Genomic DNA, 15,367 nt, shown 5'->3' on the forward strand with positions numbered 1-15,367 from the left:
AAATTTTGGAGTGCGACCAAAAGTCAGTTTTGCACCGGTGTATAAGTGGATTGCAGTTTTCCTCTCCCACCTTTCATGGCGGGTTGGGTTGCCTGCTGCGCCATGTCAGGAACCATATTACATGCGTTTGTTTATTCGCTTATGGGATGTGGGCATTGCAGGGTAGGCCAGCATTTATTGCCCATCCCTAATTGCCCTTGAGAAGGTGGTGGTGAGCTGTCTTCTTGAACAACTGAAGTCCATGTGGTGTAGGTACACTCACAGTGCTGTTAGGGAGGCATCTCATGAAGGCTCATTAAAAATCCAGCTCCCCAGAATCATGCTCCCACTCCAAATCTAATGGTCACACTGGCGGCTAATTAGACCAGTGTGAATCACGACTGCATATAACTGACGTGCACCTGCCAGAACTGCACTTCACTCGTAACTTTGAGGTTTGTATGTGCAGCATTTACCAACCTTTCATTACGCTGCTCTCACAGCTGCTCTGCTCTGTGCCAGGCTGCTCAGGCAAGACAAGCGGGAAGGGAAGGGGGGGGAGAAAGGCACACTCTTGTCTGTGGGGGGGTGGTGAGACTGGACAGAGGGAAGGGGCTGGAAGGCACACACCTGACTGTGGACTGGTGAGACTAGACAGAAGCAACAGAAGGGGCTGGAAGGCACATGCTTGACTAGGGGGTGTGAGACTAGATATAGGCAAAGGAAGGGCTGGACGGCAAACACTTGACCGGGGGGGGATGCTATTTACAAGGGCCCAGGAGGGAAGGGTTGGATAGAGACACATGACTTGTGGGAGGCGAGATGTTAAACAAAGAGGGGAGATGTGCCTGAAGCAATCAGGGGCAGTGCACACCATGTAGTCGGGGCCAGAATGCAAAAGCAGTCCTGGCGTAGTGTGCACCATGCTACAAGGCTTTGCCTGGCACACATGTCTTGGTCCCAGTCCAGGGAGGGGGAGGGCTTCTCTGTGCTTTGTTGGTCGTGCACAGCATGGTGGACAGGGCGTGGTCAGTCCCCCACACATTTGCATCCTGGGGGTTGGTGGCTTGGTAGTGGGCAGCAGATTGCACAGTCACAGTCAGGGGAGGCATCTGCAGCCTGTAAATGGGGAGCTGGTAAGTAAGAGGGGGGCACTCGATGTTCTTATAGGGGGTCTCGATAGGTCACTGTGCATAGGGCCTCAAGATGGGGAGGGGTGAGGTTGACATAGGGCATGGGGATATCCACAGATAACAGTTCAGGAGGAAGAACAGGGATATCTACAGAATAACAGTGGGCTCCAGGATTAAAGGGGGAGGCAGGAGAGTGATTGGAGGGAGGGTAACTAGCATATGATGCTCTTCCAGGATGGTAGGAGGGACCTGGACAGTGATGGAGTGGGGTGTGGGTGGGGAGGTTGGAAGCTGGTCTGATAATAGAAGTGGAGCAGCACCATTTCGACAAACGATGGAATGACTCAATTGAAAAATAACCTAGGAAGAAAATCGCTGGGGTGGGGGGGTCTGACTTCCACTTGCTCAATGTGCCGCTGATCTGTGATCATCCAAAAGCAAGTTACGCAGGTCTGTGTGAGGTATCCTGGGAGTTCGCACGACTCTTACATCTTGAGTTGCCTGCAGGCGTCACAGATCTTCAAGGACCCTCAACACATTAGGGGCCGGCTCACCAGTGATAAAGGCCACCCCCAAAGAGTGATTCAGAGGAGAGGTACAATGCAGCTCATTCTGCAACATGCTCCTTGATTCAGAAGACCATCGACATGTTGAAGATGTGCTTCAGATGTCTGGACTGTTCGATACTCTCCCCAGAAGGTGTCCCATGTCACCTTGTTTGCTGTGCTCTACCCAAGCTGGCGCTCCAAAGAGGGAGATGTTGCCAGATGGCGAGATGGAGGAGCTGCATGTCTCCTCTAATGAGGAGGATGTTGAAAGAGATGACCTCAAAGAGGGCGAGGATGTTGAGGCCCCACGGGAAAAGACCACAGCACAGGCCAGACGTGGCATGACAAATGTGCCCATGAGACCCTTATAGCCACAAGGTTCCAGGAAGATGAAGACAACTAGCTCATATGAGCCTCTTTCACCTGTGCCCTCCATGCAGGCTTGACATTAATGCCTTCTTCAACATCTGCAGCACTTCATTGAAGGACATCAATCTCAGAATGAATAGTCACAATCTTGCATGATGATGGCTTCATCCTTGGAAGGCTAGGCAGCCTGTGGAACATGTGGCTGTTCTGTAATGGGATAAGAAATATACCAGCGCTCACTACGAAGTAAGCAGACATAGTGTAGTCTTTTCAAGCATCGCGCCAATATGTCACTGCCTATGGCAGTCTTCAAGAGGCAGGGGCAGCACTGCAAACCTCAGTGCACTCATGGCAGTATGCCTGGAGCATTGCAAGGCACATCAAGGAGGATAATCATCAAACACTTGACCGCCTGAGGATTGATCTGAACCCACACTGCAGCATCTCTTCACAGGCCATCTCTCATGCAAAAACAATGTCCTGGCCTCATCCTCATACGAGGTCCCCGGCATGAGATCATTCTTTGGGACACTGATCTGTCACTCTCAGTCATGGATGCGAGCCTGAAGTCAGGTCACTTTTATGTGCACAGAGATAGCTTCAGCCACACCATCGTCTGATCATTGACAAGCGCTCATGACCCAGCTTTTACCTGGAGCTCCCAAGTTCATGTCCAGCATTGCCTTGGCATCTGAGTATGAGGTGGCTCAGTCAGCCATGACACAGCATTTAAGCATTACTTAGTAACTTCGTTGATCATAAAGTGCACACATCAGATATATTGAAGCTTTGCTCTGATCCCATTTCGGGACTCCACATTTTCGTTCCAGCAGTTTAAGATATACACAAGGAAGCCTGGGATGCTGATGGCACTGTCATGATCAGATAACCATGTTGAGCCATGCTAGCCAGACCTTCAGGTGCAAATCAACATCCTCCTGTTTAATAGGCCGGCATCATGATGCTAAACACACACCTCTAACCTTGCATTGTCATGGCCATCTAACAGACATTTCAGGAGTCAGGAAGTGCTTGCTGGGTCCAAAGCTCTGCATTTTGCAGGTGGAGAGTGGGAACTATTATAAGGGTGATGTCTAGGTGCAAATGCAGTCACAATGTCATGCCACAGGCCGCCATGAACAGCTAAGGTTATTACTTGAAATGTAATCCATACCCAAACCTGACAGACATTACATGGAGGCCATTGAAAAATGCACTGGGTTAGAGTGACTCCAATGCAGGTTGCCATTAAATCCATTAACATCCACAGACAACAGACTTCAGTGCAGCAGCATCAGGAGAATTTAAAAAATTGCAAAATCTATACCCATGAGATCTAATGCAAGTCTAAGATATGCATTGCACAACCACCATGTTGATAGGGCAATTGGCTTTGTTCATGTTGCTGCCATGGACATAAAGACAACTCATTGTACTGAGATTGTATAAAAAACCATAGATCTGAGGGACATTATGGGAGCTAAGTGAGGAGGGGGGCATCTGTTACACTTGTATGACCTTGGAGCGTTGCATCAGATAGAAGAGCCATTTACTAGATGAGACTTTCAGAAAAAGTAAAATATATCGACAGATGTGCTAAGTATATACAGTGACTGAACACCCGTGCCACCATTGTGCTGCTAGTAATTCTTAATTTTTCTTACCCTATTCTATGTCTAGGTGCATCACCAACTTCTGCAGCAGAGGTGGAGGCAGCCTGCTGAGTGCTATGCCCTATTGTCTATGATGACCTTGGCGGCATGCTCTGGAGGGCCTTGGCCTGCTTTGGTCTCTTGCTGTGGGGCAGGTGCACTGTCCTGAGCCTGAGCAGCTGGAGTGACTGGGCTCAAAGAAAGAGGGGACGTGGAACGGCTGGACAGCCCTGGAGAGTCCTGGGTGGATTGCCCTTGGGTGTCCAGTTGACGCTTCCCCTCCCTGTGGGTGCCTGAGGGCCCCTACCTGACTGCTTGAGGGAAGGTGCTCTTGGAGGGAGATTGAGGTACCCCGACCCCCTCTTGCATAGCCACTGATGGATCCCACTCATCGCTATAGTGATGGTCTGCCGGTCCGAGCGCATATCCGGCACAAATTGCTGGACCAGGGTCTCCGTGGCGGAAGCCACCCTTCCAATGGCGACCTTGATATTCTGGCATGTTGGTGCCGCTACATCAGACAGAACAGATTCTTCCATCCACCATTCTAATCTGCTGACGGCCTCTGCCAACCCTGCCTGCTTTACCCCGCCTGTCTTTGAGGCTCCAACATCTCTCTCAGGGCCTATTCCAGAGGCTCATCATCGGACTTGGACTTAGCAGGAGCCTGACCTCCAGCAGTCCTCCGAATGTCGGTAACCTTGGCTGTCACTGCCTCTGCCTGCTGTGGACCCCAATCTGTGCTGTGCTCACCAGATGGTAACCCTGAGCCTGCTCTAAAACTAGGTCCCACTGATGTGTGTGTCTCTCTGCTGGTGTTGGGTGCAGGGGAATGCAGTGACGGGTCCACATCTGGTGGTTCATCAGGATCCTTATCTGAGATGGTCTAGGGGCTGGGGCTGATGGGTGGGCTGGCTGGCTGTGTACCTCTGCCTTTTCTTGCTGGTGCTGTAATAGAGGGAAGAGCTAATTTGTGATTGGCTGGAGGTTCACCTACATTAAAGAGCACTCTCAGTTTTGGTGGGTGAGCAAAAACTACTGGATTGACCCTCACTGGCTTGTTGGGAGATGCCGATCTTGTTTCTGGCGCAGAAACGGTGCCTGTCTTCGCTGGCTAGCTGTGCCACTGCCCTTCAAAGATGGTGACTGGCCTGAGCTTTGGCATCCCCCCTCCTATCTGGGATCTCTCCCTGGTGGCGTGGATTATCTTGTCCTGCATAAAGACAGATGTGTGTGCTGAGTGGACCTATCTAAGGGCTGAAGATGTGACCTGTGCAGGATGTGACAAGAGATGAAGATGTTAAACTGTGTGTGAGAGAATCAATGGCGATGTCCCTTGTGCTGGTAGTGTGTGATCCCTGAGGGCTGTAACCCCACGAATGCCTGATGGCCTTCTGAGAGTTTGAGTTGAGAGTGAGGAGAAGGTTGACTTACTCTCCTGCACTGCAGAGCAGTCCTCTTCTGAGGTCACAGGTGCTGACCGCACTGGTGATCTCCTTCAAAGCCTTGATGGTGAGGTTGGTGTACCTTTGGCTCCCATCATGGGTGTAGGGGACCTCCCACTGGTCCTTGACTGCTTGGAAGAGTCTATCCAGGCACTTGGCACTGAACTTTGGGGCACAGCGCTCGTCTCTCTGGGGGCCATCACTCGCCACAATTCCTGGACTGCAGAGAGTGAATTTGTGGTGGGTGCCGTTTTAATATGGTGCTTGGAACTGCAACCCAATGAGGTAATGGCAGGGTGCACATATCCTAGCTTTCCCTGCTTCGAGATATAGCGTGCTTCTCGTTTATGCATTCGTAACATGGTGAAAAGCGGGCGTTCTGGCGCGGCAAACCATCCTGCCAGCCAGCAGGAGCCATGCCGACTTTCCCACCTGCCACCACACTTAGTCTCTGAAGTGGAAAATTCCGCCCTTTGCTCCTGCTGCATCACCTGAACAAACCGTGAGGTACTGAGCTGAATTTAATGGACATGGTGGTGGGTGGACCCCTCCACCAGCTGGAAAGTCTGTGGCAACCCAGCCACGGCCATTTCCAGGCGCCGCAGTGGGATTAAATGTGAATCAGACCGTTAACTTGCAGCCATTGAGATTCCCATGGCTTTGAAGACCCAGTCCTCAAGAGCTGCCAGCCAATCAGTTGGTTGGAAGCTCTTCAGTCCCGGACGTGGGAGTGGTGGCCACTGATGGTACTGCAGGAGGCCTGAAGCAGCAACATTGATGGAGGCCCCAGAAGAGAGGTGAGTGGATTGGGCTTGTGAGGGACCTGTATGACTGGTCTCAGCAAGGGATTGGTGGTGGGGGATGTCAATTTGGAGGGCGGGGCAGAGGGTTTCTTTCAGTAGGGTAGCCCTTGCCGCCAGCAGGGCCCTCCTTTGGGGTACAGGGTGCCTAATCGGAAAAGAAACACCTCCCAAGTCCATAGGGATGTTGCCAGAGTGCACCTGGTGGCCCCTCTATGTTGTACAATACCAGTGGCAGAGAGATGTGGCCCTTATTTGGCCATTGATTGACCACTTAGGACCTTCAGTTGGCTTCCATGCAGGATGTCTAAACTTAACTGGTATTTCCTTCTGGGTCTCCTCGACAATCCCCACCCCTGAATTCATCGTTGGAGAAAAGGGCTCTCCACTCGATTATATGGCCCAGTCTAAGAGAGAAGATGAAACTTATATAGCAACCATTAGCAACTGCATTACTGCCAGTGAAGTACTTTTAAATTGTTGTACTGTAGGGAAATGCATCAGCCAATTTGTGCATGGCAAAATCCCACAAACAACAATGAAGTAATCACCAGATAATCTCTTTCTTTTTCAGTGATGTTGGTTGAAGGTTAATTATTTGTCAGGACATTGCTGTTTCGATTATGTCCATTTGAGAGAGCAGATGGACAACATTTTAATGTGTTATCTGAAAGATTGCATCTCTGACAGTGTAACACTTTCTTAGTACTGTCCAGAACTGTCAACCTAAATCATGTGCTCAGGTCTCTGGAGTGGGAATTGAACCCATGGGTATACTGACTCAGGCTACCACAGAACTAAGGCTGATAAGCGAGACTCCCGAGTATCTTTCATATCCATCCTTGGCTATTTCAACACCCTTTGTGAAGTCTGCATGAAGTATGCCCATTTTTCTTTCCTGTGTAGAGTAATTTACATTGTTAAATTAAATTAAACTTAAATGTTACCAACCATTGTTCAGCCCACTCATTTATTTTGTTCAGCACATTCTGTAGTTTCTGGCAGTCTCCTGACTGGTATTGTCTGAAAGTTTAACTAATTGGCATTGAGTTTTAATCCAAGTCACTGATGTAAGTTAGAAACAATAATGGCCTCCATGTTGAGCCCTTCCTCTGGGCCTGCAATTACAGTCTTAACCAGTCCCCACTCTTTTTTAACCCTTCGCCCAGTTTTGTCTTATTAGTCCATTGTGGAGTTTTACTTGGAGCTGGTGGACTTGGTTACTGTCTTTGTCCTTTCCGACTTGCATGTTTAACCAGCTCCTCGGGCAGCAGCAGGCAAATGGTGTTCTAGATCTCCTGGGAGCTGATTGTTGTAATGGACCAGGTAGGAAGACTCACCTGTGATGCATTTGAAAATATTATTCAGAAAGGAATTCATGATACTCATGACCTTGGACGGGTCGGTGGCCGGGTGAACCTGCTTCATCACTTTGTACAAGTAGATGGAGTAACTCTACTTCCTCAACTTTTTTCTCTTCTTGCTGCTCTTCGCTGGTTCTTTACTCAAGACTTCAGGCAGTTTTCCCTTTAATGTCCACAGGTGGGCTTAATTAGTAACCTTTAATTTGGAAATTTCTCAGATGTCTTTTGGAGTCTTAACTAAATAGCACCAAAAGGTTTATTATGGTTGACTTGGGTTGTCACTTCCTTAAAGAAATCAAGGATGTTGGTCAGGTAAGATCTTCTCTAAAGTTATTGACTGATTCCTCTAAGGGTCTGTGAACCACGGTTCTTTAAAATCTTAGCCCGACTTCCATGAAACTTGCAGAGGTGTAGGGAATACCTATCTCCACAATGGACTCAACCAGGCTGAGAGTGCTGGATTCTGGCAGGAAGCAGCCTGCACTGTTTAAAGGCACAAAATCTCACAGCCTGGGAATGGGGCCGGGAATCCAGAATCACATCACCTCTCAACCTTCTCTAGGAGAACAGTCCCAGCTTCTCCAATCTAATCACATAATGGAAGTGTCTCATCCTCATTACCATTCTCATAAATCTTCTCTGCACCCTCTCCAAGCCTTCAAGTCCTTTCTAAAGTGTGATGCTCAGAGTTAGACAAATGCTCCAGTTGAGACTGAACCAGTGTTTTATGAAGGTTCATCATAACTTACTTGCTTTTGTACTTTAGGTTTCTATTTATAAAGCCCAGGATCCTATAAGACTTAGCAACTGCTTTCGCAATCTGTCCTGCCACCCTCAAAGATGTATACACATATATACACATATATCTCCCCACCCATCTGCTCATGTACCCCCTTCAAAAATGTGTTTTTATGTTAAAAAAAATTGTCTCTCCCTGTTTTTCCACACAAGAAGTATCACTTGGCACTTCTCTGCCTTAAATTCTATCTACCACATTTGCCCATTCTGTCAGCCTGACGGTGTGTCCTCTTGAAGTCTATCACTATCCTCCTCATGGTTCGCAATGCTTCCATGATTTATGTCATCTGCAGATTTTGAAATTGTGCCCCGTAGACCCAAGCCTAGGTCATTAATATAGATAAGAAAAGCAGCGGTCTGAATACCAACCCCAGGAAATATACTGCCCCACAATATACCATCCTCCATTCCAAAAACAACCATTCACCACTACTTCCTGTCATTCAGCCAACTTCATATCCATGCTGCCACTGTCCTCTTTATTCCAGGGCTTCAGCTTTGCTACAAGCCTGGACCTGTGGAGCAATGGAGACATTGGTCTGGATTTTCATCCTCGAGGTGGGTAGGGGCAGTTGGGAAATTCCCAGTTCAGTCAGCCCACCTTGAGAGAACACGCCCACCAAGGCAGGATCTTCATTGCTGGGTGCTGGCTGGAGTTGGCACCAGCTGACTCGGGAGGAAGTCTGGAGGCAGCTACAGGGACGTACATAATGAGACTTGGCTGAGAGCCCAGACATCTATAAGAATAACACAACACCTGCTCCCCAGTATAAAGATTGTTTGACTGATAGCTCAGGCTCTCTGATCTCTGTCATCAATTTCACTATGTTTGTTTACATGGCTCAATAGGTGTTTGTAGTTTTTGAAACTTCAAAGGGCCTGGATGATTGACACTTTTATTAGATTTCAGCCTAGACATTTTTTTTGTCAATAGGAGAAATTTGTCAATGGAATACATTTTTTCAAAGCTTTTATTTACACATACCACTTTACACTGTGCTGCTCATTGGTTCTAGAAAATGTGCAGGGGGTGGGCCGATGGGCATGGAAGTGCCAGAGCTTGGCATAGGGTGCATGAGGAGACATGGGGTGAATGGGGGGTCCGAACCTGGCATAATGGGCATAGGGAATGCGTGGGGACGTAATTTGGCATAGGAGCCATGAGGGCAACCTTATGAGTTACCTTTTAAAAGGTAAGTTCATGCACACTAGGATTCACGATTCCTCTAAGGGTTCGTAAACCACGATTCTTTAAAAACGTTGCCTGACTCCATGAAAATTGCAGAGGAGTAGGGGATATACATCTCCACAATGGACTCAACCAGGTTGGGAGTAACAGGTGCACACTTCTGACAGGAAGCAGCCCGCACCGTTTAAAGGCACTCCCAAAAATTGCACAGCCTGGGAATGGGATCAGGAATCCCGGAATTGGGACCCTGCCTGCCATTTTTAAGGGGCTCCCGAGTCAACCTGATTTATTGAAAATCCAGACCATTACCTCAATAACCATTAATGACAAGAACTAAAAAATACCAGTAAATCAATCAAGGAGACTCGAGGGAGTCACAGTTAGGGATGCATAGGTAGGAATAGACTTTTGTCATGCATGTATTTGGAAGACATAACTGATGTCATGGTTTCTCATTAGTGAGTACAATGAGCAAGGAACAGGTGCTTCTGTGCAGACTTATTGAAGGGGTGGAGAGGCATTAAATTACGGGGGTTCTTCTGATCAACCACGGTAATGTTGAAGGATTGACAGAAACCTCAGAAAGACATGTAAGTGAGCTTTCTGTTGATCTTTCACTATGGTCAAAGGAGCAGATCATGAAATGCACGAATGCATGGAAATTCCCAGTATTTATATATTTCCTCTACGTTAAAAAAAAACTACATTTATTTAGCAATGTTATCATCAGAATATATTAAAACACTTCACAAAATAAATTGTGCGGTGCAGTGATTTGCTCTGTTGGCAAATATTGCAGTCATTCTGCATCAAAAATGGGCTGCAAACAGCAATCTGAGAAAATACCAGTTAATATGTGCTTTTTGATGATATTGGTTGACCCATGGATGGTCAGGATGTTGAAAGAACATCATGTTCATTGTCAAATTTTGCCTTGGTATCTTTATCATTCAGCTGAAATATCAGAACAAGTAGGCACAAGGGCCTGGATTTTTAAATGGGTCCGGGCTGGGATTGGAGGTGGGCAAGTGAGCATTTGGCATCACCGGCCTCCATACTGGTTTGCCGCCACAATCCTAAATCCGAGCCATTTTCAATGAGGGTGGCTTTGTGATGGATTGGCCAGCTGACAGCCAATTACTGTAAATTATGGGGTCTGTTAAGGCCCTGTTCTCACGCTGACTGGAATTTCCAGTTGGCAATGCGGGCAGCTTACATTGATCTGGACCACATCCAGGCAATGGTGTGGTCAGGGTGGGGCATGAAAGATCAAGTGAATGACCCATCCTTCCCCCCCCCTCACCTGGACCCATAACAGCCGCTGGGCCACAGCTGCGTCTGTTGGCCTTTATCTGGAGGAACTGCCTCTCCAGGATCATGGTCAGGCAGCTGTGGCTGTTTAAAAGTGATTCCTTTGTCTCTTGCAGTCTCCATGCTCAGATCAGCAGCTCCCATCTTGGCAGGGGGGGCTGCCAATCACAGAGTGCGACTATTGGTCCTCCAGCACCGCAGAAGCCTGAAAGATGCCAATCAGGGTCAGGTCCTGGAACTAGCTTCCACTTACAGTTCTCAGCCCCAAATGAAAATCCAGCCCAAGATTTTAACTAATTCATCCACTTCCACAGTGTTGAAGTTGATTTAATCTTTTATAAACATTGCAGTACTGCCGTTATAACACTTGTTTGGGACAGTATGTAGTGTCAGCTAAATAACTGCATCATATGATGAGTTAGATTTGCTTCAGAGTGTGAGGCATTTTGTTTTGGGTTGGCATACCTTTTTCATCCCGGTCAATAGAAAATACATAAGAAGAATTTCAACTTGCATATGAATATCAATGTGATATTTTCTACAAGTTTCCATATATAAGGATTTAAATCACAGGATTTAATACAGTATTGATATGTTTTCAACTTATTCTCACTGGACATAAAAGGTTACAATAATTAATAAATCATCAGTTGAGTGTTTAAAATTAATACTTTATGAATTTTTGAATGACAGGTGACTTATTATTTATCTTTATAATCAAGTACAATTTAAGTGTATTACAAAATGGCATAGGGTTTACAGTCTTTTACAGATAAAGCGCATAGTCTAGGGAATTAATTGAATTGAAGAGATAAAAATGTGAATGCCATACCATGTGCAATTTAAGAATCGTACTTCAGTCTTTGGATTAAGCAATATTACAAAATTAACTAATCGATACAAATTGGTCAAGTAGAGATATCCAACAATATTTTTGAATGAGTTGCTTTCGGATTTTTTCTTTCACTTAGGTATAAAGTTTAAAACTCCTTCGTGGTGTAATCAGCATCTTTTCATTTTTAGCCGACGCTGGCGTCGTTGGAACCGCTATTGGAGAAGAAAATGTCGAGCTGGTGTAAAGTCTGTTTCTTTCTACTGGCTAGTTATTATTCTTGTTTTTCTCAATACATTAACCATTTCATCAGAGCACTACAACCAGCCTTTTTGGCTAACATTGATTCAGGGTAAGAATACAACTTTGTTTTCAAATATTAGCAAGCAATAAACACTCAAGTAAATTGTTTTATCACTGCATTATTACCTATTGGTTGGATAATGCCCATTGATTAATTCTAAATGGTACACAGCTGCAAATTGCTTTATTCATAGTTGTAAATTCAAGCGTTATTTATTTACACCAGTTCACTTACACAAAGTTAAAATTGTACTTTTTAATCCTAAGTATACTGCATTATTAGGCTGGATTCAGTCAGGCCAATGAGGGCCTCGCCCTCGAAGAGATGGGCCGAAGAACTGGCAGGGAACCCCTGTCAGTTCCATGGGGGAGGACCAATGGCATTGTGTGCCCTTCAGTTCCAATTCATGACCCGGTGACGGAAATCCTACCTGCCGAGAGCTGTTGGCCATTCAGAGGCCAGCAGTTCCACTGGGGGAATGGTGGCAGCTGCCGGCAATGCACCCACCAGAGATCCAGGATCAGCGAAGGGTCCAGGCCACTGTTTATGGAGGGAGGGATAAGGGGTTACAGGGTGGGGGTTGGAGAAGAAGGGAGCAGGGGATTTGAGGCAAGGGCAAGGAGGTTGGCTTTCAGTGGCCTGCCTACCCACCCTCCCCCCACTTTCAGATGCCAGCTCCCTCGATCTGGCACTGTATGCATGGTTACGAGGCGCCCACCCCCTTAATGGAAGGCCATTGGCAAACTCGACAGGATTTGTTGGGCAGCCTTTGGGAGACATGGGAACGCCGTGTGGCTCCCATTTAATACCTGAGTCACCAATAAATTCCGGTAGGCTCAGGGATAATGGATGATTAATGAGCTTAATTGGCATACCGCTGCCAGCTGCCCAGGATCCTGCGTCAGCCTCTTCCACACTCTGACTTAATCAAGGTTTTTTGCCGCCTGGGAGACTGAGACAGGGCTATCCGGTGATTAAGTGGGCCCAACCACGATGTGCTGCATTAAATCCAGCCCAATGTGCAAGTAGTGCAATTGAGTAATAGCTGTTGTCTGAAATTCAATTCTTTTAATTGGAAAATTTATGTTTAATTAAAGAAACAGGGCAGAATTTTCCACTCCCAGCAGTGGCGGGAATCTTGACGGGCGGGGGCACAAAACTTGGCATGAGGGAAAAAGTGAGTTTCTTATCGGCAGGAAATTAATTTGGAATTTTGTCCCCCCGACTTTAATGGCAAGTTAAAGGCGGGTTAAGTTTCCCCGCTGATATGTTTTGGGCGACATATTTGCATTAATTTGCATCTCATGAATGCACATTAAAAGGCCAATTTGCCAGAATTACATTCCTCCTCCAAATTAAGTGCCCCTCCAGTGGATAGTTAGTTTCCCGACTGTATGTAAGTGGCGTGCACCTGGCAAGCTTCCTTTTATCAATGACTTTGAGGTTGCTTTCTCCTTCTTGGGGATCTCACTTTACTTCACTCATATTGAGTGACGTTAGCAAACACTGCTCCAAGGCTGGAAAAGGCAGGCAGGTGAAGGCTGGAAAGGTGGGTGAAGGCTGGAAGGATGAGCAAAGGCTGGATAGGGGAGGCAGGCTTACAGGGAAAGGGGGTGAAAGTGTCGGGGGAAGGGGAGAGTGGGGGGAGTGTCCTAGATGGTGGGGTCGGTGGTGTCGATGATAGAGTCCTGTAGGGGGAACTCAGGATAGTGGTGATAGGAGGAAACGGTCACAGTAGAAGAGGGTATGGGATGTAGTAGGGCAGCATGTCAAGTGTGAGAGTCTGTTAGGTGAAGGTCTCATTGGGTTGGTCACGGAGGGGGACAAGACAGGTGACTTGGATAATGGGAGAGGGCAGTGTCAGGGTGGGTATGGGAATGGTAACAGTTGTTGGCTCTGAGGAGAGGAACGACATGTGAAGGTGGATCGTGATAGGGGTCCAGGGTAACCAAGGGTTCAAGGGTGACAGAGGGGAGAGGAATGTTGATATTGAGTGGGTCAAGGGTGATGGATGACAGGGGAAAGGTAGAAGATGGTGGAGTGAGCTTGAAAGGTGATGTGCAGCATTTGATCACTCAGTTAGTCAGTCACTGATACCCATTGAGGTAGGAGGAGGGTTTTTTCAGGTGAGTGGAGTTCAAGGCCAGCAGAAGTGGCCAACTAAAGGGACACCCTAATAATTGTGAGGCAATGGATGTCAACAATGCTCAGTTCTGTTCTCTTTTCTATGGTTAAGCCCACATTGCAGCAGGTTTGTACTCAACTCATGGGTCTCATAACATTGAGATCTCAGCAGGGTGTGGAGCTACTGTTCATTCTGTGCCATTGCCATCGGCTGCAGCCAGAGGCAGGGATGAAGGGAGGGAAGGAGGTGGAAAGCTGGTGGAGGGCAGCCAACTCATGACTCCAAACCTCCATCCTCCTGAGTAAATGGCCATGGCTGACAAGGGATCATGCAGTTAGTCATTGTATGCTACCAAGGCAATGGTGTCTCAATAGAGTTTCGAGGGTAGTGGAGACAAGTGAAAAAGTGCCCGATTGAGGTTACTTGCACATGGTTCGCATCACTCTATTCATGTATGAATGGGAGGAATGCCCATCTCCGATCCTCCAGGATGTCCTTTACCTGGAAAGGGTGGGGTGGGGTGGGAATGCCAGGTCTAGATGGAGGCCAGGTAAAAGGCTTAGCACTTGCCTGTTGGCTTTGAGATTGAGGGAAACCTATAAAGGACATGCTCACTTAATGTATCACTTCAATTCGTTCATACATCCACTGAGGTGTTGATGATGCAGGCTGCAGGTAACCCTACCTTGGTCGTGGACCTCATCCAGATGAGGAGAGGAGGGTACATTGCATGTTGGCACAGGGCCAGAAGGAGCAAGGACCTGAGCAGCAAGAGGCAGTGGGGTCTTTATAAGATCAGGAGACTGGCGAACATAGACCATTGCATCAGTGAGCATTGGGTGTATTGACAGTGGTGTTCTTATCTAGAGATGAGTGAAAGGCAATGCTGAAGGTGCCTTCATATGTCCGGGGATGTAGTTGCTCATAGTTGTCAGCTTCTCCAGTATGAACTGTGACCATATGGACTCTGTAGGATTAGTGCAGAGCTCTTGGCCTGTGTGTCTGGGTGCTGTTTAAATATGGTACCAGGGCCTTTGACCTCATGAGATAATGGTGGGGCTGGCGACTTCCTGCCCACCCCACCACAAGATTCACTGAGCTCTTCATTGATGTATAATTAAAATGAAATTGTGCATGTTCACCTGCCCCGCCGCTCAGCAGGAATCACACCAACTTTCCCACCAGCCAATAGACTTAGATTCCTTTATGGAAAATTCTGCCCACAGATTCACACTGAAAATCTATACAATCTGCTGAAAAAAATGCTGCGTAATCTGCTATTTTAAATATCAGCATAACCAATGGATGATTATTTTAAATGAAAATCATTGTTATCAGATTTGTGAAATCTGAAAATGTTTATAGAGACAGAGATAATGTACCTTTGAAAATTTTGAATAAAATTTGTTTCTGATAATTTCCAGAAAGCTTGTCAACAGGATAGTTGCTGTTTTGGACAAAAGGCAGAGGGATAAACCTGCTTACTGCAGGCCAGTTAGTTCAACATCAGTGGTGGAA

General features: G+C 47.0%; 1 protein-coding gene across 1 annotated transcript in view; it reads left to right on the forward strand.

Moving 5' to 3' along the window:
- LOC121280566 (voltage-dependent L-type calcium channel subunit alpha-1D-like) overlaps positions 1-15,367 on the forward strand; it is a 676,393-nt gene that overhangs the window by 315,327 nt on the left and 345,699 nt on the right. Inside the window, exon 12 of the mRNA XM_041192702.1 lies at positions 11,612-11,772. Coding sequence (XP_041048636.1) covers positions 11,612-11,772 — 161 coding nt within the window. The remainder of the gene's footprint in view (positions 1-11,611; positions 11,773-15,367) is intronic.

This window comes from Carcharodon carcharias, chromosome 7, assembly GCF_017639515.1.
Source record: "Carcharodon carcharias isolate sCarCar2 chromosome 7, sCarCar2.pri, whole genome shotgun sequence".
Classification (NCBI taxonomy): domain Eukaryota; kingdom Metazoa; phylum Chordata; class Chondrichthyes; order Lamniformes; family Lamnidae; genus Carcharodon; species Carcharodon carcharias.